This window comes from Patagioenas fasciata, chromosome 1, assembly GCF_037038585.1.
Source record: "Patagioenas fasciata isolate bPatFas1 chromosome 1, bPatFas1.hap1, whole genome shotgun sequence".
NCBI classification, from domain to species: Eukaryota; Metazoa; Chordata; class Aves; order Columbiformes; family Columbidae; genus Patagioenas; species Patagioenas fasciata.
This window is the reverse complement of record NC_092520.1, coordinates 34,271,486-34,298,297: the sequence shown is the minus strand read 5'-3', so window position 1 is coordinate 34,298,297 and position 26,812 is coordinate 34,271,486. Positions and strand designations below refer to the sequence as shown.

The 26,812-nt window shown below is 41.9% G+C and overlaps 1 protein-coding gene across 2 annotated transcripts in view; it reads left to right on the top strand.

Annotated features, from left to right (window-relative positions):
• DGKH (diacylglycerol kinase eta) overlaps positions 1–26,812 on the top strand; it is a 175,033-nt gene that overhangs the window by 6,414 nt on the left and 141,807 nt on the right. For both annotated transcript variants that reach the window (XM_071805818.1, XM_065845982.2), the window contains exon 2: positions 888–1,070. In XM_071805818.1, coding sequence (XP_071661919.1) covers positions 888–1,070 — 183 coding nt within the window. The remainder of the gene's footprint in view (positions 1–887; positions 1,071–26,812) is intronic.

The window sequence follows — 26,812 nt, the reverse complement described above, 5'->3', positions numbered from 1 at the left end:
GAAACAAATAGAGTAATAAGAAAATTAAACAAAGAGGAGAAAACAACTGGAAAGCAATGTATGCATTTGCCAAAATTGTCCAGCGCTGGAGGATACCGCGGGATTGCCGCGTTGGAGGTGTGGATAAGGAACCCATTGCTTTAGGCACTATCCATCCAGTCCCCAGAAGAAACCCTGAGCCCCGTGTTCAGAGCCGGACGGTTGCGCTGTGCTTGTGTGAAACGTTCACAACTTGGCTTTCCGCCGACACCCGGTTCCATAAGCCACCCGGTGGTGTTCGGCAGCGGTGCGATGGGTACACGCTGGGATGCCAGCGGGCGGCTCTCTGCCCGTGCCTCGTCCCGTCCCCCGAAACACGCGGGGACGCCCGGGCAGGTGCGGGGGGACCGGGGACCCTCCCCACTCACCTTCGCCAGTTTCGCCTCTCGGACTCATCCGCCCCCGGCACCGCCGCTCACCTTTGGCGGGTCCCCCCGCCCCGAGCCGGCCCGGCCAGCGGGGCGGCACCGCCACCCGCCGCCGCTCGGCGCCCCCTGCAGCCGCCGGCCGCTCGGTTCCCCGGCCGCAGGGGTGCGGGGGGCCGGGCCCGTCCGCCCCGGCTCCGCCCGCCGGCGGGTGGCGGCGCCCCGGCGCCCTGCGAGAGGGCAGCGGCGGCCGCCGTGGCCGAGGCGGGAGCGCGGCCCTTCCCCGTCAGAGGGGGCGGCGGAAGATGGCGGCCGGGCGGTCCGCTCCGCTCCCCCAGCGCCCGGCTCTGTCCCCGCCGCCTCCGTCTCCTCCCCCCCGCGCCGCCTCTTTCCCCACCCTCCCGCACCGCCTCCTCCTCCCCGGGGAGGGGAGCGGCAGCGGCTGCCCTGGCTGAGCCGGACTCGTGTGCTTTCTCTCGGCAGGAGTCCGGGAAGATGGCCGGGGCCGAGGCCGGGATGAGCGGCGCCGGGATCCCGCAGCAGCCCCAGCCCCAACCCCCGGCGGCGGCGGGACCGGCGGACGAGTCGTCGGACAGCGAAGGGGAGCACGAGGGCCCCCAGAAACTCATCCGGAAAGTGTCCACCTCGGGCCAGATCCGCAGCAAGGTAAGGGGGGCAGGAGCCGGCGAGCCCCGCTGCCTCCGGGGCAAGTTTCTCCATCCCCATCCTAGAGCGGGGGCAGCCCGGAGCCGGGGGCGGCCGCTGCATCCCGCCCGCATCCCCGGGAGCGGCGGCGGGAGCGGGGGGGGGAGCGGTGAGGCGGCCGTGCCTCTTCCTTCCTTCCCTCTCCCCTCCTCCCCGTCCAGCTGTTGCGTCCACATCTGTCCCCGTCTGGCAGGAAGAGCCCCCCGGGGCGGCGCAGCTCCGCGGGGCCGGAGGGGAAGCCGCCTGCCCCGGCAGCCGCCCTGCCCTGCCTGGCGTCCTGGGTGTGGGGGGAAGCGGCGGGGCTGCCTCCCCTCCGGCTCCTCTTCCTCGGCGGCGGGCACCGCTACCGCGGGGATCCCGCCCTGCCTCACAGCGCGGGGGGGGCTGCTTCAGCCAGCCCTTCCTCACCAACTTTCCTCCCCCCCCTCCTCCCCTGCCCGCTCATCTTCTTCCCCCCCGGCCCCCGGGGGGCGGCCGCCGTGCGCTCCGCGGTGCCACATCGGGTTCCATCCCGTTCGGGAGCGGGAGCGCCGCGGGGGAGGGAACGCGGTTTCCAGTTCGAAAGGCACCTGGCGGGACGGGAGCGAACTCCTCTGCATCCTCCTGGCTGGCGGGGCTGGAGAGATAAAGCAGCTGTCAAAATGTAAGGTTAATGCAGTTTTTTTTTTTTTTATCTGGCTGGCTTGGGCTGCTGAAGTCGTCCTGGTTGAGTTGACTTTTTGATGAATGATGTATTTGCGTCACGTTTTTTTTTTTCCTGTAAAATGCACTTCAACAAGCATGCATTTAAAAGTACAAAAATAACGAGACCTGACTTACTCTCTGTGTAGAAGGATCCCGTGACTTTCTGCAAAGCATGGTCCATGTTCCGTGATGGGGTCTGTACAAAGCCCCATTGGGTGCAGAGACATCAACATCAGTTTTTTGCTGTTTGACTCCATGCAAGCCCAGACAGATCACACTTACATTTTGGTTTCTACACAGTAGGTCATGTGGTGGTGTTTCCTTTACAGAGCACCCATTAAAGTTATTAAGGGGTTGTTTGTGGAATCCTGTCAAATTGAGGCCATTCTTCCTTTGAGCTTTTGCTTCACACGCTACATACATCCAAGAGGCAGCCACCTTTAAACAGAAAGCATTTGTTGTTAAACAGCAGTATTATCCCATTATGCGAGGTGAAAAGCCGTTTTTTCCTGGAGCCTCCTAAATGTGACATGTCATCCCGTGTTATTGCTAAATGTTAATTTTGCATTTGCAGATATTAGGCCTGGCTAAAGGGTTATTATAGTAAATAATATACAACTGTTGCATCATGTTGAAAACATAGTCCTACACAAACTTTCAGCTTTAACACCACTTCTGTGTGGCAGTCTTCAAAATGTTTTAAAAGTGACAGAATATGATGCTTTATTAACTGTAGTGGTGTTAAGTGTGTTCAAGGGTTTGCTCTCCTGGAGATTGATACTTGCATAAGGAAAATGTGGATTATGAAGGTTATTGAAGCAGGTTTGTGAGCACGAGATCCCAGCCAATTCTTACCAACTGTTACAGGTTGGTGGGATGTTCTGTCTCTGAGGGCTGTGAGTGAATGCGAAGCTGGGATCGCCTGAAGTTCTAAGCCAGCTCTACAATTGATGCTTTTGGTTATCTTAGTTTGTGTCTCAGTTCTATTTCTGTGAATCAGATATATATATATATATATAGGAAAAACTGACTGCTGACATAATTGGAGTCATAAAATGCTGCTTTACTGGTTGCAACTTACAATAATATGCAACCCCGAATATAAATATCTTTCTTTCCATTTAATTAAAAGTGATATATCTTTGTTAAAGATGAGACACATATTAAATAATTCAGTAGCACTTTATTTTATAACTCGCAATGCATTATTTAAAAGTGGCTATATTTAGACAGACAACTCCCATTTAGTTCAGGGTGTTGTATGTTTGCTGTTGTAGTAGTTGGTGATCAGTGGTTACATGAAACCACTAGAGCAAGGAACATCAGGGAGCTGCTCTTTTACGCAGCTAGTCCCTTTCATTCAAATTAGATTTGTTAAGCTTCTCTTACTCCGTGAATGTGTTTATAAGCTAAGGTTTTAATTAAATGGATTTGGTTTGTCTTACATAAAATAGACTTTTGGAAGAACCCAAAACATGTATATTGCATTTATCATTGATGCCTGTGGGCTGCTGAATGCTCTGTTTTTCTCTAGAGGTTGCACATATACTTACTTGAAGCATTTCAGCAACGTGGTATTGATTCCTTAGCCCAGAGCTGTACCCAAAAGTCTCTGCTGGTAATTGTTTTTATTTTACTTAAGGAAGATGTTATTTTTAGATGTTTTGGTACAGTTGATCATTTGTGAAAGCCACCATATGGTGATACTTTGCTGACAGTATCATTCAGGAGTGGATTTTTTTTCAACGTGTGTATAATAAGATTTAGCAAATGTATGTATGAAAGCAAACCCCTTTCGCTAGCACAAATGTAAGTCTAAAGATTTCTAACACGTGTAGTGCTCAAAGTGAGCTTTTTAAACTTTGCCTTCTTCCTAAATAAAACCAATTTAATTGTTTGACTGAGGCCAGGGAGTGAAAAATGGAATGGGAAAATGAAAGAATACTATATTGGCAGATATAAATACACTGAGTTCATTGCTTGTTTGTGATAAGCTGATCATATGCTCGCAGTTCTACTTAGAAGTCTGTTGTTCAATTTTGCTGTAACTTGCCCACACTGGAGAGCAACTTCCTCTGCAAACTGCTAACTTGATTTCAGCAAAACTACTTTTACCCTAAATTGCTGTGAGAAACAGATAGCTGATAGAGCTGGACAAGTATGTCACTTCTATTCTGGGTGTATTTTTGGTTTATGTGTATGTATTCCTCACATTTTTAGAGTACTCTAAAGGCATGTCTGTCTCAAAATATGGCCATTATTAATTTCCTTGAACAGAAAACTTTGAGAGCAACATGTTTTAGTGTCTGCAAACCTGAGAAGGAGTTGTGGTGCAGGGGACTAAACTATTCTTTGGGCTGACACCTTGTTTTGTACCTATGACCTGTTTGCTCAAGCAAACAGGTTTTGAGTGACACTGTAGCAGAAGGTGTCGTTAGGGGAGTCAGAACCAAAATTAATTGGCACTTTTGGGAGGTTGAAGCCATCATCTTCAAACCTCACCCTGGAAGCTGTTGCATCTGTGGAGCTCCTATGTGTTCCCTGAGGAAACGCAAGGGAATAAAACAGGTGGCAGGTACCTTGTAAAATTCGAGCAGTTGAGCTGAAATCCCCAATGGAGAGCATTGGAACAATTATTGACTTCATGATGTCTACCCACAATTTCCCTCCCTCTGGGAGACCTAAATGCATAAATGCATAAAATTTTTACTATTGGTAAAAAAGGTTTTTGAAATATATATTTTGTTTTTATGAGGACTTTGGAAAACTAGCCAGTTTTGCAGTAGCATATATGATGCTGTACAGTGTTATATTAGGGATTTAAGTTATGTGAAGTTCTTCATGCGTCTATGTTAAATTTGTCTTCTTAACTTTTAAAGATGCTGGTTAAGACAAGCAGCATTGATGCCTTTCTTAAATGAAACAGATGACTTTGGTTCTCTGGGGTTGCAGCCTGAAAGCTCTGCCTGTCATGAGTAGGATTGTAGTTTCTTTAAAATTAATCGTTGTAGTACAAAGTATGTTCCTTACAAAGATGGCCTTGCTTCAGTTCTTGATAGCTGAGGCCTGTCGAGAAGGGAAGGATCAAATTAGAGTTGACAGTTTGAAAATTCTGCTCATCTTAGGGGTGAGCACAACATTAATAAATGAAACGGTCCCTGGATACTTGGAAGTAGAGTTGTCAGATGTGCACGGTTGTAGTTCCTTCTCTGGTCTTGAATATTCTCTGCTAAAAAGTGGATATGAAGAATAGCACTTGCATTGCTGACCTGGCTTCCTGCTTTAATGGGAAAGCTCTGCTGGGTACGTGTTTTGCTCTCAAATGTGTGATTGGGTATCTGACCCGGGTTTATTTTTGGACGAAGCAGACATTCTGGAGCAGAAAATATAAATCAGGAAATGCAAGAAAATAGGGTGTATTAAATGAGATAAATACACTTGTAATGTATTTGGGAGAATAGTTTCTTCCTCTCCTTCACCCCCAGTGTTTTTTGTTAATAATGAAATTGCTGTGATGTGGGAGATGTTCAGAAACACGGATGTGTTATAGTTAATGGAGATGACACAGTGTTGCTTAGTTAAATGGAACAAGTTGTTACTAGAATTATCTTAATATATTTTTTTAGGTATCCTAAATAATTATGGAGTAATAAAACTAAATTAATTAAATTCCCCACTGTGTTTTTATTTGCCTTAGTGGATAACACCAGCCATTTAGGAACAGCCTTCAAAAAGTTTCTAACCTTTTCCATATGGTGACATTTGATGGTGCCAAGTCCCAGTAGTCACTTCCTGTTTGTTTTTGGTGAACATTTCTGTGCGATTGCTATAGCTTGTTAATTCACCTAAATGTAAAGTGCTGTGGTTGATACCAGCCTTGGACTTCACAAACACCATTATCCGCAATGTAATCTGCTTTTTGTAGCTTTTATTATTTGCTAATTCCTGATTTACTCCGCTAAATAGTGGTTGATTCCTTTCTGGTTAAGGAAACCTGATTTTTATGTACCAGAAGTTCCCAGGAAAATGCCACAGTAACAAATTTATCCCTAATGGGGAACCTGTGTGTGCGTTAGGATTGTCTGGATCTGCATGACTTCAACATGCATTGTAATTTGCAGCTTATTTTGCGATTGCAGTAATACATGTAGTGTCACCAAACTGTACCGTTGTGTTCACACAATGTGGAGCAGAACAGAAGCGACCAAATGCACAGCGCCCATCCTCAAGTTCTTGACATCTGGTTGTGCCTACAGAAAAGGTAGAAGGGTGCTGCAGGGTATCTGTCTGCAGTGTTTCTATTTTCCCTGATTTTCACTCTGCAGTTCAATTAGTGGATGAGTGCATGCACTGTATATTCATCCTTAGTGAAACGTTTCACTGACTTTTATTCACAACTGTTGTAAAAGATCTGGCAAATTTGATTCCCTCTTCAGAATCAGTTCATCAGTATATGCTCCTGATACATGCAGACACATGCACTCATGCACAGAGTAATGTATTTAAGGTTTCATAGACATATATATATATATATATATATATATATATATAAAATTCAGTTCTAGAGTGTGCCCAGAAGAAGCAAACCAGGTTTTAGCGTGAAATGCTGTGCAACATTTGTTGCTTCTCATACTTGCTGTGTCTCTACATAAGCTTTCAAAAAAGGGTCCATTAATGGAAAACTTTAGCCAAAGACATAGGAGTTTTGGGAAGTTAAAGATGACTGAATGCACTGTGTAGAAGCGAGCAGACTTAGAATGGAAAGAGTTACACTATTTAAGGCACAGTGGTCATTACCACTCCAAATTCTGACACATGTTTGTATAAAACTGAAATGAAATCTGCTAAGGCATTTTAGTGATGCATGTATTGGCAAAGCTTAAATTGCTAGCTAAGTACTAGAAAGGCGAGGCTTGTAACATTTTTTAGTAGATATTTGGAAGCACATCTTTGACGAAAATGTTACTTTTGGTGTGTATTTCTTTTTTTCCTTTCCCTTTCTAGAATCTGTGAAGAATTAATGCTACTTTGTATTGAAAGATAAGTGAATTATACTTCCCCTTACCCCCACCCTGCCCCAGCCAGCTGATCAGCTGTGACTGTGGAAAAAGACGAGATAATCACAATCTCCATCCTTTAATGTAAGAGATTTTGATTGTTTTGTGTTTTCTTTTCCCAAAGGAGCTGAGAAATGCTTTTCTAACAAAAAGATCAGGTGAAACACACAGAGTTTGTTGTGTAGCTTAGAGAAAATCCCTCATTTTAAGAATCACAAGAAGAGACTAATTGAAGAATGAGTGACAACTGGGAATCCCTTTCTGAGATGCCTTATCTTGTGAACTTCATGCGCATAGTCCTGGAGACACATAACAGCCATGCCAGAGCTCACTCAAGAAAGGACTGTTCTGTAGTGGGGTCTTTATCCGTGTGAAGCTATACAGATAATTTGTGGACATTTTGAATTGTTTCCAGCAGTTACATCAGAATCCAAGATGCAAGACTGCTGTATGACTGCTGTATGACTACTGTATGACTAGCTGGACTAGCCAAGTTAGTCTGGGTATCTGTAGCTGAATATGTAGAATTACAGTGATTTTGTAATTGAAGCAGTGATCAAAAGAATAGTCTGTCTGGCCATCACAAAGTCTTTATCTGAAGGGAAGCATTGAGTCTTCTTGACTGACTGAATATGATAAAAGGCAGTTTAGACCAATATTCCTGCTCTGGAATGCTCCAAAAGGTTAACTTAAAAAAACCAAAACAAAACTAATGTTACTGTCATTTTCTTTGAACTCTGACCAACCGTGCTTCTGGTAAGGGATCTGTGGAACAAGAAGTCTGGAGACCTCAAAATCTAAGTTCAGGAAGAAGAGAATGTAAAGTGTTATGTGTTTGTGTGTGTATTCACTGAAGCTCAGAATATGGGGTTTTGGCTACAAAATAATGTTTCTGTAGTTGTTCTGCTGTTTTGGATGTTTTCCTGGGATAGGGATAGTTAAGACGTAGTTTGGTGTCTTGTGAAGGTGGTTTGGTAGCTCACTGGTGAAGGACCCACAAGACCAATATTTTGTTCTGGTTGGCCATTAAGTTTTTGAGATTCTACATAGTTATTTGTAATGTAGGTGGATGTGATGCTATAAAGTTATTGACAGTGTGGCTAGCTCTGTTAGTTTTTTTTCAGTTTGATACTTTGGTACCTGGACTTTGTCTTTTATGCAAAGAGAGAACTCTTTCTTTCACTTTTGTATTTGCCACCTTCTTATATTACTGTTTTATCCTTTCCTCTCATGCCTCCAAAAAGTAAGTTGCATTGTCTGAAATCTTCCTCTAAAAACCTAAGAACAAGCTACTAAGTAGCAGTGCAGTGAATGTAGCTCTGCTATCCTAAGTTCAAGCCACAACTCTCAATTTTCTAGCAATGGCAAAAAAAGCCTGGCTTGGGAGCATCCATAACTTACATCTTCTACATAATGATAAAAAGAAACTTCATTTCTTCTTAATGTAAACATTGCATTTATCACAGCAAACAAGCTTAATGCTGACTGAAAATAAATATTATTTAATTCATGTGGTAAAAAATAAGACTACTGCATTGGATGCTATTTAAAATAAAATAAGAAATTTATTCTAGTAAAACATTTAAGCACATACTGAAACACTTCAGTCCTGTACACTTTTATGTGATTAATTACTTCTTAAAATTAAGCCGGCCCTTAAGTGCTCATTGGATGCGGGCCATAAAAATTTCATATGCGAAGTCAGAATGTAGTTGATTTATAAAACTTTTACTGTGTAGGAATTATCCTGATATATTGCACAATTATGAAGAAAGAGCAAATAATTTTTTTTTCCAGCTAAGTTTTTCGTTTGACTAATGTTCCTGTTTAGGAATATTTCACCGCTTAGATACTGAAAGCACAATAAGAAAAACCTGAGCTGCACTCTTGGGAGAGTTAGTGTTATTGTAATGAATTCAGCAAGGTTTTACACTTAATGAGAATTTACTTGTTTATTCGATGGGTGGCGTGATATTTATGATGATCTGAACTGTTCATTTCCTCGCCTTTAAACATTTGGGGTTTGCAAATGGTGTGAGATCGCGCTACATTATTGTCACTTAGCAACCTTAATAGGGTTTTGAAGCTGAATAGTGCTTGTGGGTGGTGAGTCTCCCCGGGTGCTTGCTGAGTCGGCAGCCGCCGGGAGGATGCATGTCCAGCCATGCCAAGGTCTTTCTAGGAGAGCCGGCCGTGCCCTCGGTGTCGTTTTGCACTTCTGGCATAGATTCGTGCTGGGAAGATCCGCTGAGGTTTTTCGTGCCTGTGGAGATTTAAGTGGATCTAAAGGGCTGTCACGCTGCTCTGGTCAGTTATGTCCTGTTGTGCGGTCGCTTAAATTTAGCAACCGAGTTTGGCTGGCTTCAGCTTGACAGCTGGTTGTCCTTGTAGCTGCTGCGATGCTCTGGAGCGAGAGGGAGGTGGGTGTCTCCCCAGCTCTTGGTGAGCGCGGTGGCTTGTTCTGGTTCAGCTAAGGGTGTTGGAAAGGACCAGCGTGGATAACCAGCAGTGCCGCCCGTCGGGCAGAGGCTTCTTCCCTCGCTGTACACGCTCGCTGTTGATGATGAGGACAGGCACATACTTCTGTGTTTGTTTTAATGCTCCCATAGAGACATCTTGCTTCTCATTCTCTCCCTCCTTTCCCGCCTGCCGCTGTCACAGTTTCTTCAGGAGTTTGAACAGAGAAAGGGTGACATCTCTTTTCCTTTCAGCCTGTGTCTCTGCCAGGTTTCTCCCAATAATCCCCATAAAGAGAGGAACTGACCATGACCAAAAAGTTTGGGGCACGGAGTGTTAGAGAGGGTGCAGATGTATGAGGTTGCTCCTCTGGATAGTGTCACTCTGCGCTGCCTCCTCCTTTTGTGGCACTGGGAGCAGATGGTTCACTGAGCAGCTATTGACTTGAAAACTAATGCACCCTTTTTGGTGACTTCCAGCTATTGTCATTTTTTGCCTAATATCTTCACATGAGTTACTCTGTAGACAAACAGTGATTGGCCTCGGGGTCAAAGGTCTGTTAAAGTGAAAAAAGAAAGAGCGAGAAGGGTAAAAGGGGGTTTGGTGAGTCAAGGATCCCATCACTGAAAGAATATGGTGGTGTTCATGGTATAAACAGTAATCCTTACTAGTGTATATTAACTTGATATATTTATAATATGTGGGTTCTGCCTGGGAAGAATGCTGGGAGGATGCAGATCTGCCACAGGGAGCTAGTGTTAAGTGAGTTACTTGGGTGTGAAATGAAGAGCCAATATTTGTGATTAAACCTGGTCTTTTATGGAAATAATAATAATAATAAATGATATTTACACAGCTTCTCATTACAGACAAACAGGAATAACCTTCAGAGCCATCTATCTGATGTTGTCAAACTTGATTTTCTTTCTTCTGAGTGAGTGAACTTGTTTAAGCAAAATTTGCATATAACTTAGAAGTCTTCATTATCATGTTTTTGCAGGGGGGAAAAAAGAATTTAAGAAAACTTCTTCATGTAGCTCAGTCAACTGCATCTTGGTTTGTTTGGTTTTTATTTGTTTGTTGTGGAGTTTGTGGGGTTTGGTGGGTTTTTTTTTGCTTGTGAATGAATGCTGGGCTAATACACATATCTGTATGCAGCTTCTTGCCTGCTCCTGAAGGCACAGAGAGGACTTTTACCTGTATTGAGTCCACTAGTTAACATTTTGAAGAGATAACTTTTTTGTGAGTGTACCTCGAAACTACATGCAGGCAAGTTACCCTTTATACTTGAGACACTTTACTGCTTAGGCCCATGGTCTCCAATCTTCCCTGATCCACTGGCAACTAAGTTTTCAAACATTCAAAGGCAATTACAAAACTTAAGGGCTGTGATTGCATCCTGTCTACTAGGTGACTTGCTATACTTGGTAATTTTATAAAATACGTTAAAAAAGAATACTCTGGGCTTCAGAAGGTTGTCAGATTTCTACCTATTCCCTTGATGCTGCATTGTAAAACTGTGTTCTGCTGCTTCTTCAGCATTTCTAGGGAAAAGGAGATCCTAAAAAGTACAGAACTCCTGATCATCGCTTGTCAAAAGTAAACTATTAAATGTCCTGGCAATGTCAAGCTGTATGCTTAAAAACCCATCATGGCTTTTATGTATTATCTCAAGTTACTTTGTGTTGCAAGCTAAATGCAACGGCAGTGAATAGCTTTTTATTTTTCCTTTTTTTTTTTTGTTTTTTTGAAGAATACATAATCTTTATTCCAGTTTCCTTAAGCTTTGCATTTTTTCCATAGTTCTGATTATATGTACACTTTAGATGTCTTACTTCTTGCATAAAGAGACCAGTAGTTCTGTGCATATGTATGTGTGAATGTGAACCAGGACTTTTTTTTTGCTTACCTGCTTAAGCTAAAAAAAAATCAAAAATAAAAAAAAGAAAAAAAAAAATCATTTTTTCACTTGGTCATTGTGTGCACCACTGAGGAGGAGATAAAAGGAGTTAAAATCACAGGTTCTACTCTTTCCCCACCCTTCGTCAGCCAGGGATCTGCTGCCAACAGTTTTACAAAGGGCTCCTATTTCAAATTACCCTTTGAGCCCGTGATAAACCTGTGTCCCTGGGAGGTAGTTTTACAGCGAGGAGTTGGAAATTACTGGGAAATCTTATATTTTTCTATTTAAGTAAGAAAAAAATAAAACAAGTCACAGCCACGGCAAGAGGCAAATGGGCTTCTGCTGAATTTTATGCCAAGGATGATTATACCTTTTCTTTGAAATGTACACCAAGGTTATTTATAGCTAATCCACAGTTTAAATTACTGTGTGTAGGTGTGAGAGGTTATAGAGAGGGACTTTTTTCTAGGAAAAAAATATTTATGAATCATAATTGTAGTTTGGGTTGGAAGACACTTTGGGAGGTCATCTGGTCCCAGCTCCATGCTCAGAGGAGGGACATTTTCAAAGCAACGTTGGGTTGCCTGGAGCTGTGTCTCTCTGAGTATGTTACAGATTGCTAGAATATGGTTCCTGATTTATTTCTAATTGAGTATTCTCTCTCTTCCTTTTACACAAGTGTTGAGGACAGCCTATGTCTGCTGAGGTTTAATACCTTCAGAAGAAAAATAATAACTTATTTTCAATGGTACAACTTTAAGAAACGTCTTAAAAAAAGGAAAGTGCTGTTTTTCTCCCCCCGCCTCTCCCATACCTTATAAAATGGAGCAGGGAAAAGATGGTGTGGTTGCTGTCTATTTATAGATTCAGTAGTGTGCCAGTGTACATTTATTGTACCTAATTAGGAGTATTCTAAATAACTTTTTGTTTGCATTACAGATAAAGCTGTGTGATTACAGATCAATGGCATGGAATCATGTCATGCCTTATCAAGGTCTAAAGTCTTTCTTCTGCCTTTAAATGAAAACTCCCTGGACAGATTGCTATTTTCAAATACTCTCCGTACTATTATACCTGTGATTTATTTGCTGTAAGACTGTATGCTGCTTCAGTTAAAATTTGAAAGCTAGAATTTTGAGAGGTGCTCAGGGGAACTGGGAACTAAACTAAACAAAAATTTCCTACAAAAGTAAATTGCAAGAACTCAAGTTATTTCCACATTTTTCTTTTGTTGCGGATGTCATTCTGCATCACGTTTGATGAGCTGGGGTTCGAGCGAGACGTGGTTGGTGACGGTGCGGTTGAGGGTGCCAGGGTGGTGCTGCACCATCCTCACTGTTCTTCCCGCATCACTGCGGCTGATTCTGCACCTTTTGCAGGTGGTGACAGATAACTCGCAGGTCACGAGTATGGTGCAGAAAAAGACCCACTGAAATGCAGCAAGGAAATGCTTGGCACAGGGGCTCGATAAAATGGAGACTTCTTGGCTGTTCGTGTCCTGGGCATGCTTTTAATGTTTTTCCTCTGGTAAATTGCTTGTCATGGACGTGATTATAAAACTTCTCCAGCTGTGCAGTGTAGTCGAAAGACTGTATGTGTCCTGTTTGAGCCCAAGCTTGCTCTTCCATTTTACTTGACCTTGGACCACTCAAACTTTGTCAATTGTCACTAATACCACTAATCCATTTTACCGCAGCATATGGTGGTAGAGAAATACTGATGTCAACTCCACTCTCTAAGGTGTTAAGCAATACTAAACCTCTCATTCTTGATGTGTGCAGAATTTTGTCAGGTACAGAAAAGCATTTCTGTGTTTTTTCCTTTATTGGGGAGATGTGTAATGTAACTTGAACAAAAATAAATTTATACTCAGCTTTATGACAAAAATAATATGCAGCATCCACAGGAAAAAAAAGTTGATAGTGCTGAGTTTTGCTTGAAAAAAATGATCAATGATTAAAGCCTAAGAATATGTGCAAGGCTGTATTAGAAAGACATGTGATAGAACTTTTGTTCTCTAGGTAGCTACACAGCGTATAAAATTATTATTAATCTTTATAGGTATAAATGGGAAAAATGTTCTGACACCTAAGGTTTAGTGGTGGCTTTTAATTGCAAAATTACCTTATTTTTAGATTGAAAGGCTGAAAATCGCTAGCAGTATCTTGTTAAGTGGTATAATAGGCTGAGTTTTTCTGTTCTTTGGAGCCTCTTGAATTTGACTGAATCTGCACTTAATTTTTACCCTAGGGAACGGACCTTACAGGGAGAATTTCTATACACACTATCTGAAAACTGCATATTCTCAGATTTTTTATTTTTTCCTTCACCATTTTGTATAGCTTGGTTTTTCTCATCTTTGCAGATGTTTCTTCCAGGTTTAAAATTCAGGAAAAGCAGTGCCAGGCGTGAAGCCTGAAGTTCAGGCAGTTCCCTGATAAAGTTCAGAGTAGTGCCTATTATAGAAGCACTGTTTATATAGTTCCAGCTAAGAACATCATAGCATGTCTATTACAACTACCTCTTTTTATATATCGGCTGTAAAAACTAATTCTAAACTGAAACAAGAATGTGGTCTTGATGTTTTATGGCTTAGAAATAACATATAGTGAAAGCCCATTTGAGAGCATTCAGGAATAAATGCTGCTCATCATTGCAGTCTCTTGGCAACCTGTGCTGGGTTCATTGCATACAGGCAAGCAGCTGCCTGAGCATTGTTATTTTCGTGAGTTGCATAGAGGAGAGTGTGATTTGAAATGTCAGCATCCTGGGCTTTGGACAACGGGGATGGATGTGCTTAGTGTTCCTAAAGGCTTCTGTGTGAGAGAGCGGAGGATGGAGAGGGCAGCCAGCGCGTTTCATCAGTGCAGTTTAAATGGTGTAGTGTATGGGACAGGTTCCTTCTGAAGCTGGATCACAGCAAAGGCAGGGGATTGTTTGCGAACAGCAAAGTAACATGGCAGCAGCTTTTTGGGCAATGTCTTGGAAACCTGGGACTACACATCGCAGTAGATGCTCAAGTTGACTGTCTCTTTCAGTGGCCTCTAAGTCTGTGGTTTTGGCCTGGACGTGGGCATAATGTTGTCAATGAATAGGACTGTTGTAGCTTCTAAAGGTGTCTTTATAGAATCACAGAATCATAGAATGTCCTGAGTTGGAAGGGACCCACAAGGATCATTGAGTCCAACTGCTGTCCCTGCACAGGACAACCCCACAGTTCACACCATGCGTCTGAGGGTGTTGTCCAGTCTCTTCTTGAACACTGTCAGGCCTGGGGCTGTGACACCTCCCTGGGGAGCCTGTTCCAGTGCTCCACCACCCTCTGGGGGAAGAACCTTTTCCTAAGATCCAACCTAAACTTCCTCCCTTCACGTGTTGTCACAGCCAACAGAGGCTTAAATGAAGGCTCAGTGGAGGAGAGGGTGTTTAGTGCATCGGCAAGGAAGGACATAGTACTTGACCCTGGAACACCTCTCCTATGAGGACAGCCTGGGAGAGTTTGGGTTGTTTAGCGTGGAGAAGAGAAGGCTCCAGGGAGACCTTATTGCAACCTTTCAGTACTTAAAAGTGGCCTACAAGAAGGATGAGGACAGACGTTTTAGCAGGGCTTGTTACGACAGAACAAGGGGCAATGGTTTTAAACTAAATGGAGGGGAGACTCGGGCTAGACATGAGGAAGAAATTTTTTACAATGGTGGTGATAGAACACTGGCCCAGGTTGCCCAGAGAGGTGGAAGATGTCCCATCCCTAGGAACATCCAAGGCCAGGCTGGACAGGGCTCTGAGCAACCTGATCTAGTTGAAGATGCCCCTACTCATTCCAAGAGGGTTGGACTAGATGACCTTTGAAGGTCCCTTTCAACCCAAACTATTCTATGATTCTATGATCCACTTGTGTGTAAGCTCCTGCTCCAGACAGAGAACCAGACACAGAGAAATAAGGAATATCTCTGGAGTAGGAGTGAGAATGTGTGTGATTTTAACACTTTGTGCGGTGTGCTTAGTATGCACCTGACCTTCTGCTTTCATAGTAAGCAGATCACACTGACGACATTTATAGCAAACAAGAAACAGGATTTAAGTGTTTGTAGGTTGCGCTGGCTGCTGCGCGTGTGCCTAGAAATACTGTGGGACAGCTTGGTCAGGAAGGTGACCTGTGGGTGTTCCACCTCTAGCACTGTATCAGGTGTTGCTTGTTGTAATGGTTTCATAACAGCTTTTCTCCTGGAAGGCAGTGATGCCTATGGGACATGGTTAGTTCTTCTTAAAAGGGAGGATGTTGCCTGGTGGGCAGCGTCCAGCCTATGAATTTTTTCTTGATTTTTCTATAATCTGTAGCTCCTGATGCAATCCATTTTTTGTTTTCCTTATTTCTCCTCAGGTGGGTTTCTACCCATGAATTCGTGTCATTTCAGTTAAGAGTATATTTTTAATTGCTGCTATTGGAGTCTAAATAGTAAAACAAGACTGCCTGCCTCCTCAAAAATCCAGCTAAACCTTTCCATCTTTCAGGATTGAAATGATGATGTTCTAAACCTTGTATGTATTCTGAGGATAAGAAATTATTTTAATTTAAAAACATTTATTTCCCTAATTGTCTGCTACACAAGCGTGGGAGGTGTAGTAGGCTAGTGGGATCAAAGGACAGGGGTTTGTGGCTGCAAGTACTGGAAGTCCTTCTGTAACTATTAAGAAATTTTCATTTTGCAAGGCATGTGCATTCTGAAATGTGTATTCTCATGCCATAATTATCTGTACTTGCGACATGAACTTATGTTTTAAAACCTATCTGTCAAACGAGAAAGGCCAGATTGTTTGTTTGGTTGTTTTTTTTCTTGTATGTTTGTTTGTTTGTTTCCCGTCTCAAATGGGCTTGGAGGTTCTTCAGAAAACATGTTAATTCCTGAAGAGGAAGTTACAACTCCTAAGCTGAGATGACTACTATAGAATCTATTGAACAGTTGTTTAAAACACCTTTTAATTTTTTTTTTCAGTTGAATCGTGCAGCACTTAGCCATTATGCCAAATGCCTGTGAGGTCTGTTGGTTACAGTGATGGGAAGGGGGGTGACTGCCATGTGTGAGCTGTTTCAAGTTGTTTTCTGTTCTTGTGGTTTTTCTTTTGTAAAACAACTGGATAGCTTCAAAGGACTTTTTGTGTTGCAGTGGACACCAGGGTGAGGTGCTGGGCCATAGCGATGATCAGATATGGCAGAACGCCGATCAACAGCTATTTTCTTGGCTGGGATAAGCATCATGACCTATTCTGAAAGCAGCAGTGTCAGAATCTGTGCTAACACAGGATCCGTGCTCTGCCTGCTCCTCAAACAGAGGAGTTCCCTTCCAGCTTCGGTAAAATAACTGATGTTTTGGGGTGTAATTGGATGTTCTCACCTTTCTTTTTTTACCACATGTACTTCACAACTACTTTCCAATGAAACTGTGCCTCTTCCTGTGGTGATGATGATGATAGTGATGATGATTATTATTTTTATTGTATCATGATTTACAGTTTTGGCTGATACATCACACAAGTGTCTACATGGAAGACAGTCTTGCAGTACTGAGGCACCTTAGCTAGTCCTAAATGGACTTGCTTGTCTTCTGGATGCAGTGCAACCCTCTCAGGCTTTGTTCCTAACGAAGCTAATTAGCTGGGGTGTTACATCATGGTCAAGCGGTTATCTTGCTTCCAGTTTCAACGTGCTTCACTTAGCGGTAGCTCACATATCTCTGCAAAACACGGCATTGTATTGTTTAGGCCTGTCCCAAAGTACTTATGAGGAGAGATTTATAACAGGGTGCTCAGTTCTGCTTCCTTATTTCTTTGGTCTTTGCACAATGGCGAATTAGCTCCTTAGTTTGGGATGGTTTCTTCCATGCTCCTGAAGGCCTCTTTTTGCAGGAGAGGAGGCAGTCTTTTCTTGTTTGTCTCTGTGTGCCTCACCACCAAACTCACCTTTCCACATCCTGACCAGCCCTGGGTGCTTTGCCTGCTCACAGTAATGATTGCCCTGGAGCCGCTTGCCTTCCCTTCCTTCTGGGCTTGTTTAGCAGCTGATATCTGAAGGGTTACCTGAGGAGGGAGAGGGAGTTGTGTCCTTTCACTCGACCAGGGGAGGAGAATCCAAAACCTTGCCTGCTCTCTGTGGGGACAGTATTTGCTTTTTCCCACCTGCTTGGCGCAATGAAATACCACTGCACGATGTGTAGCAAAACTCGAGGAACATCCTGGTAATTGCCTCACTTCATTCAAGCACCTGTCCCAGCAGTGGATGTGGAAAATGGTACGAGGAAGAACAGTCTCATGTTTTCAAACTCTTCATTTTTTGTGATCTGTGTCCCCAGTAAACAGTTAATGTAAAGCTGAAGTGAAAAGAGATTTGGAGTGTCCTAGTCCAAGTAAAAATGCCGACACTATGAGGTGGTCTAATCAGGATCAGAGCTTCCCTGGTTCAGAATTTTCCAATGTGTGTTTGTTACTTTTTTTTTTTTTTTAAATTTGTTTGGTTTCTTTAATTGTCCATTGACCTAAGAAATACAGTTATTGTAGTTAACAATACTGTTATAACACACACTGACAAAATCCAGATAACTCTAAGTTGGGCTGACACTTGATCCTTTACTCATGCTATTGTTCCATAATATTTTTTCCTCCATGACATCATGAACTATGAAAGTGCCAACTTTTTTTTTTAACTGCCTAGCCTTTTCTTCCTTCATGCCATAACCTTTATGTTTAAAAATAACTTTGTATTTTTTTTCTTTTTGTATGTAGTGTACATTTCAAGAGGAACCTGATGGCTATGTGAGAATGTTTAACGTCTGCGGTGGTTTTACCGCTGTGTATTCCAAGCAGTTGGCACATGCGTTTATCTGCAGGGGTACAATGACATTTTTCTCAGCAGCTGTATCCATGACAACAACTGGGAATGTCCATGCCTCCTCTTCGGTTTTCAGAAGAATATGAATTCTTACCTTCCTAATGAAAGGCCTGGAAGCAAAAGCTGTGCAGTTTTAATCATGGCATATTCCCTTCAGCCATTCAATAATGGCCTCTCCCAAGTGTTTTAGTATCAAGAAAGTTTCAAAAGAGCAAAATTAAAATGTGCATATGTATGTGCGCTGAGAGAAGTCTGTTTTGTGATCACTTGCTACAACCTAGGATGAATTGTGCAACGGTTTGAAAAATGAGGGTACTTGGGAAGTTCATTTTGTTTTCAGTGTTGACATCTGTACAAAGTATGTAATTTAAACACTTGGGTTCAGAGATATGAGGAAGAGTGTATTGTTTTGAAATGCGTTTCTGCAACATGACAGAGCTTTTCTCCCTGCGTGTCTAATGATCAAAGTTAGTCCTGGGTAGTGCACTGTCTGTCTGTCAATGTCATCTTTAAATCCAGTGAGTAGTATGTGAAGTGGTACAGAAGTAGTAGATGGGGCAGCTCTTCAAGAGCACTCAGCATCCAGCAAATCCAAAGTGACTTATTTACATGCCTGAATGGGAGTTGTTGATGCTGAATGCTCTTGAAAATCTGATGGTGTTTAAAGCAGTCTCTTATTATGAACCGAGCAGAAGTTGGAAAATAAAACAAAGGGCCTGGCTAACTTTATTTTCTCGTAAACAGAAATGTGAATTCAAGGACGAGGCCAATATACACATCCTGCTAATATATAGGCTGCCAAAAAGCAGCGATTTCTTAGGAGCTGAGATTTTGATCGCTGTGAAAATGGAGGTACAAGACTTACTGCTTTGGGAGACTTACCATCCGTCGTAACACCTCTTCTGCAGAATCTCTGCTCTGTTCTCACAGGTAGTTTCTGGACCTTCAAGAAGAGCCAACAATACCTCGTACCAGGTTTTCAGATCATTCATTACTTTAGGAAACAAGAAACACTATGACAGATGGTAGAAGTATTTAAATTGGTTTATTCATAGTTACCTGTATGAATATTGTCTATTTTTTCTTCAGATGAACGAGAGTGTGGGAAACAGTGTAGAAAACAGCTTGCTTACCATTTTCTATCTCTTGCAAGGAGAGAAGAGGGCAGGGGAGTTGGTACTTTCAGCTTTTGGGAATTTGCAGGAGGACAGGGGACCCATAGCAGTGATGGAAGGAGAGGCTTCTTAGAAGCCCAGAGGGGCTTCTGAAGAACATGTTCAGTTGAGGAAAAGACTGAGAATTGCTGGTCTACAGAGCAGAGACTTGGCCTCTAATGCTGTAGGTAGTTAGGGAGAGGTTTGTATGCAAAGCTTTTAAATGTTTCACTTGGCAGTTCCGAATTTTCACTATTCATAGGTATAGTAGATGTTATAATAAAGTATTAGTTCCAGGGTTCAGAATAGTTTGGTGCCTTTTGCTATGCCCACCAAAACGGAAAGAATGTAGCGGCTAGATGGCTAATGGCTCTGTCATACCACCAAACCTCGGTTTATGACTGCTTAGGCTAAGATCAAAAGCTTTTCCATTCCCAGGCAAGAGGAAGGAGCTATGACAGACTCTAGAGTCCCTAAGGACCACCTGGATCCCCTTCTAGAGAGAAACTATTCTCCAAAAGAGAGAACAGCATGTCTGGAGAGGCTGTTAGGAAACTATTACATGGAACAATTGTCGGTTTTCCGATCGGTGCATGGACAAGCCTGGCTTATCTGATGATTTGTGAGAGAAACTGGAGGCAGGATGGAAGCCCTTGGGAGGGGGAGAAGTAGCCAAATGTGCATGGGTTTTGATGTGGAATGAAGAGAGGCCTTCTCTGCCTCATTGCTGCAGCTTCTGAACTGCATGGGAGGATGATCAAAAGACTTCTTGCTGGGAAGGGTGTTGGGGCAGTTTCTGTTTTGTTTTGAGCTCCCAGACTCCCAGCAAAAGACCTTGGTAGATCTGCCCTGGTGACTCAAACCCCGAAGCTGTAATCCTTGTTCAGGAACAGCTTCTCTTGAGTTTAGTGAATGAAGTAAATGGAAGTTCTTATAATGAGCAAAATCTTGGATATGACAGAGAATATGGCCCTTTTATTCTTGCAGGAAATTACGAAAGCCTTGGAAACCAATTAATTGAAAAACCAATTAAAAAAAGATCGCTTCTGTTACATGAGCATAGTTGCCTCTAAGAGAACTTTGATTTTGCAAACAAAGGCAGCAGAATTAAATTTTCTATTGTACCAGAATAAGAACTGTCTCTCCTTTTTGAAAGCTCAGTTGCTGAAGTAGTTCTTTACCGTGGGGCTTGTGAAATGTCCACAGTCCTGGTTATGCATCCACAGACACCTTTTCTTCCTGCACATCTTTAACCAGAACAAAAGGACGCACAGAAGCTGTTGGTGAGTTTTCAAGAAGGTGACCCCGGAGAATGATCTTGGGCTGCGCCACATTTGCTGGGCACCCACCGGGCACTTCGGGTTTCTCTCTGTTTCTTGGCTACGGGTGGCATGGCTGGAGGGGTCACCTTCCCTTTTTGGGGGGGAACTCGTGGGCAGCACCTGCCACAGTGAGTCAGCTGGGCCAGCCTGGCATCGGCCATGGCATGGCCTTTCTGCACCTGTCGGGAGTGGGTGCCAGCCAACATCTGACAATGTCAAGAAAAACAACGACTCAAGAAACAGCGGTGGGCTTCACATGCGGTATTTTATTGCTGTTCCCAGCGTCAGTGCCCTAATTACCTCCCTCCATCCCTGCACTGCTGGGGCTGCCGCGCTTGCTCCTCTTTCGCAGCTTCATTTTCTTTTCGCTTTTACATTCGTTACGTCATCTTGTTGCGAGTGATGTTTGGTTTATGCTGAATGCATACCTGATGGAACTACTCATTTGAGCTCTTGGTCTCTATGCCAATAAACAATATGCTTTGGCAGTGCCCAGCATTTTTTCCCAGTGAATGTGTCAATGGTTGCAGGGACTGGATGGCAATAAAAACCCATGGATGATCTTGAAATAAGATGCATCACACCACCTTATTTTTTTTTTTTTTTTTTACACTCTGTAGCTATTATGTCCAACAATTTTATCAAAGCCAGTACCATCAGTTTTCTCAGAAAAAGCTATGCAGCCATAATTCAGCAGTTCAATGAACTTCTTCGTTTTAAACCTCAGTATTAGCGTGGGGAATCAATTTATCAATAGAACAGGCTATTTCACTAGGAAGATCTAAAAGAGGGATAATTAGCTCTGTAGCTGATTCTGTCTGTCTGTCTTTTGTCCAATGGAGTCTGGAAGGAACTTAATAGAATATAAAGTATTTTAAATTTCATTATCTAAAATTGCTTTCCTTAATTCCATTCACTTTGCATGTTGCAACACCGAATTAGTGTGTATTCTGTTCAGAGCTGCTAATGAACTGCGTTCCGTTTACCTGGTTACTCTTAGGCTTCTCTAATAAAGTAATGAACTAATAAACTTCAGAGTTGAGGTACAGCAGATGTATCTGGAAAAGTGTCTGGTAATAATGGACTGATCTTCATCTGTTTTGTTACAGACAACATAGAAAAAGAATCTAAATTACATATTTTTTTGAGGAAAAGTGGTCTTTGGTGTTTGATATGGATATAATTTTCTACGTAGATCTTTTTGCCACTTTGGTTCCTGTTGTCCACGTATCATGTCCATGCAACATTTCTCAAGTAATCTTTGAATAATTACTTTTAAATACTTACAATTTCATAAGTACAAATGTTAATGTCTTTTTCATTAGACAATTCATACTTCTTTTATCATGCTTTGCCTTCAAGAAACTGCTTTATGATGCAAATAAATATAGATTATATTTGTCATCTGAAATGCTTTTAACCATTAGACTGAATATAAAACCGTAGTGCTTTTTGAGGTGAAAATAGATTGTCAGAAAAGCCATATGAAAAATTAATTAAAAACCTACTTTGCTGAACCAAAGCTTTTTACATAAAAATTGTGCAATCCTAACAGCGTAACAGAGGGAAATTTAGCTTTCGTATTGCGAATACAATAACTTTTTTTTATAACCTCTGAAAGGAGTAGGTAAGGTGGGATTCATGTCGCTTCATTTCACTGATGCCAAGGTTAGTCATCTTCCTTGTCATCTGAACTCCCTCTATAGCCAGTGGAAAGAAAAATGTGCCTCTCCAAAGCAATTCATCCTGTTTCCCACCCCATCTTTTGGGCATCCCTTTCTTTTTTATCACTTTCTTTAATCTGGTCAGACTTTATCCACATGACAATCGGTCAGCAGCGAGACTTGCTGACATGAAGGCTAATGGGTGCCAGGGGTTTCTGTAGGATATTGCTGCTTCCCTTCTCCTCCCTCTTCCCAGAAATTTAGTTTTCAGGTGTGCATTAGCCATTTTGGGGTGCATTCATTCATTCATTATCTTCTGCTGTTATATATGTAATTTCTCCAGAGGCTTGGAGGTGATCTGCTCCGCTCCCAAAAAGGTGACTGTGTTGGTGCTCAGACGGGAGTTACCATGTCTTACCTTGCATTTAGGTCACCTGGGGAAATGCTGTGTTAATCACCTTAGAAGAGCAGGTTCAATAAGAACCCAAACATCATAGTGTTGTATTTGGATGCTAGGAACAATTCACTCACAAATACCATTCTGAATGCTCATGGTCATGGTTTCACTCGCTGCTCAAGGCAAATCTCCCAGATCTAATCTTTCCCGTGCCCTTTTCCACTACATGAAAACGACTTTCGATAGGGCAGTTCTACCAGTTTAAGACTGCTGTGTAGAAGTACAAAGTGTCAAACGTTTCATGATTGATTTTGTTAATATCTTCATGGAAAGTATAAATCAAAATAACATGGGAAAGAGAATTGTATTTTCATTTACTAAGTATATTGGTGGATTGAATCTACACAAGGCTTAGGAGATCAGCTGGCTTTTGCAGGAGTGCACAGACTATGTGATAGGCATTAAAAAAGGATGCTTGCAAAATGGGGAAAATGCAACTTGTAATGAACACCTAAGCCATTTCACTTCCCTTATAGGTAAGTAAATAGATAGTATATGTAGATGAGGCTCATTTAATGAGAACAAAGGCAAGTGCAGCTCTTTGATGCTGCAATATTCTTTATTAGAAGACTGCTTTAATCAACTGCTGTTTTAGACAAGGAAAAAATATTTTTTAAATATCAGTGCTAGTTAAAAGATGTTAGTGGAAGTTTTTAGGATGTATAGATGACTCAAGGTCTCAGGTGTCAACTGGCTGAAGTCACCTTGGGAGGCAGAGGGCTTTAGTAAAAGTTCCAGTATTTCTGCTTCTCCGTATTTTTTCTCCCTCATCCCTCATTCCACTGTTTTTGCATTTAAGTCACCTGTGCCATTGCATCCATCCTCCCTGTGTGTATTTTTGGTTCCCACCTGTACCACTTGTGCCATTCGTATTTCAGTCCTTAAACTGCCCATAGGATAAAGGCCATCCACTGCAAGAAGGCTGTTGTGTGGATGTGAAGGGTGCTGGGAGATGAGCAGGAGTGCTTTCTTTTTTGTGTTTCCTTTCTGATCTCTGTAGCCCCCATCTCTTACGTGACCCTGGGCAGGCAAAAAGGAGGAGCAGATGGAATGGCTGCTCCCTTCTTGGAGCTCCTGGCTGGTTCCATCTCACGTTTCTGAGCTGTTGAGGGAACTGGGGCTGTTTATCCTGGAGAAAGGGAGGCTGAGAGGAGACCTTATCACACTCTACAACTACCTGAACGGAGGTTGTAGCATGGAGGCTGTTGGTCTCTTCTCCCAAGTGACAAGTGATAGGATGAGAGGAAATGGACTCAAGATGCCCCTGGGGAGGTTTAGATTGGATATTAGGAAGAATTTCTTCATGGAAAAGGTTGTCAGGCATTGGAACAGGCTGCCCAGGGAAATGGTGGAGTCACCATCCCTGGAAGTGTTTAAAAGCCATTTAGATGAGGTTCTTAGGGACATGGTTTAGTGCTAGAGTAAGGTTACGGTTGGACTCAATGATCCTGAGGGTCTCTGCCAACTAAAATGATTCTATGATTCTATTCTATGATTCTCTCCAGTCTGAACCACATAGATACTGATAAGAAACGCTGATGTTTAAAAATATCTCAAATAGCTGAAAATGTTTGGAGTGTAGCTTTCTATTTACTCGTAGATGGAAATTTTCTTTTCCTTCAAAGTGTCACGCTCATGGAACATCCCAACCGGGAAGCTCAAAATATTGCTTTATATAGAAACATTTCGCTGTGCAGTTTAGCCAATCGGGTGAATTCTTTCTATATTAGATTATGGGGGAGTAATAAATCTGACGGAGGGCAGTGGCATATAAAAACCTCGAGACACAGAATAGCCACGGTACATACTTGCAATCTTGTATTTAGCTGATTTGTGAGGAAACTCCTGGGAAATAAGAGTTAGACTAGGCTCTGGGTTTTGGTGAAGACATAGTTCTAGAGAATCATGAAGCAGTAAGTATTGTAAGGAAATTAAGCCTGCGAGCTATAAGTGTACATCTGTAAAACTGGATTTCTGTGTAAAGGCAAGTGTGTCTGTGAATGATGGATTTTAACTGAGCTAATTTCAGTAGTAGCATTTAAGTTTAGTAAACTTGTGCAGTGAGCACCTTTTCTTCTAAAATAGATTTGTTTTATAATCTTGAGTATATTGGAGGAAATTGTGTTGGTCTTAGTATTTCTCAGTGCATTCTGGTCTTGTTTCTATTTATGCGTTATATTTTGTTTCATTTTCAGTGATAATTTAAAAATTAATCTACAGCTATGTCTCTCTTTGTAATATATTCTCTTACCTATAGCTGGTTTATTTTAATAATATGCAGTAGATACCTGGTCTAGATACCTGTCTTTGAAAATTTAGTTTAATTTGAGGTATATAAATGTCACTTACTTGAAACCACCATAGTCTTTTCTTCTCAGACTTTTCACATTCACTGTCAATAGCAAAGACTCAGAATATTGATGTGCAGGAATTATATTTAGGATTTTGTGTTGCTGCTGGAGGTACAAAAATATTATCCTGGTTTTATTTTGATCCCCATTACTGTGAAGATGAAAATGATTAGTTATGAACACTTAGTGTAAAACATTGTATAATGAGTTATTACAAGGGAAGTGCTCTGTGATTTGTGACTGCTTTCATGCTAATTTTGTTAATTATAATGTTGATTTGAAAAAATACTTTTTGGCAACAGCTAGATCATCAGCTTCCTCCTGAAGCTTTTAACTCAAAAGACAGATGCTTGGGAATCGTACTTTACTAAAATAACTATGTACTCGACATTGCAGGAACAGGAATTTAGAACCTATCAAGGAGGGCATTATACTGTGTCGCTGAATACTTACTGATATGTGCTAGTAGATAAACTGATAGTTTAAAATACCTTATTTTCAAAGCACAAAGAAGCAAGAGAACAGTTGCTTGTTGAACACACAGCTGCTTTCTTCTTTTATTAAATACTTTAACATGTGACTATTAAAGGGCAACTTTTAGCGTTGTATAGTATTAAACACTTTAATATGTTTGCTTTATTCATGTTTCTATTATAATCCATATCGCGCTACCTGCATTGCTGTGAAACAAAAGTGTGCTCTGGATATCACCATCATCAAAAACATCTTCTTTAAATCATTCATTTCATTAAATGGTTCTAGTAAAAAGCTGTATACATAAAATACAAAATTAAGTCAAATAAAAAATATTCCAGTCTCCGTCTTGACTAATTAAGTTTCCCATTTAAGTGCTATAAAAGGTACTGTAGAAATGGGAAGCCCATTTGGAGTCAGCGAGGATGTTCTGGAAGTTATTGGCAGCACAGAAGTATCCCCACAGGAGAAGGGGATTATTTTATATGATCATAACTTGTTATATGTTATCATATGGAACATAGGACTGATTTCTCAAAGATTAAGGTAGATTAATGTAAGATTTGTCACTGGGGTGCTTAGGTGAATATGGAAGATGACCTTACTGGGGTGTAGAGTGAAAATACAGATGAGGAGACTTGAAAAACTTGAAACTAACCAATCAAAAAAGTGCACGGGTAAATGCATTGCATTGTTTGTGGAAGGGGCTTTTGGTTAATTCAAACTTGTACCAAAGCTACAAAAACCAGCAAGCTCTGTTACATGCTGGAGCTCCTCCTGGTCCTGTACTTGACACATCTGCCTTGGAAGAGAAGGTATCTCCTGTGTTATTAACTAATGTGGTTACGTGACTTGCAAACACGTTTGAAAATACCATCTGATTTTCTTTCATCTCAGCTTCACTGAACAGAAGACTTTGATCAGAAAGCTTACCATTTTTCCCTAGTTTGGGCAGAGCTTTGCAAAACCATGAGAAGTTGCACTTTCCTCTGATTTGAAGTGAGGCTTTGCAAGTTTTTTTTTCTTTTGTGACTTCATTGCAGTGTTTTGTACTCAAACTACAACAAGTATGGTGAAGCCAGACTGATTCTATTCCCCATTGGTATCACCATTCAGAGATGAAAGCCCTTTAAGAAATTTACGCTTCCCACAGTGATCTCCTTTTGTGGGCTTTTTTGTTTTGTGGCTTTGCCATTTGCTTCTCTTCATTCTGCTGGTCCAGTTTTTTGGTTTGCTCTGTAAATAAGATTTTGGACATGATCGTCTTTTAAAAAGAATTTGTTTGGTTTTTTTTTTA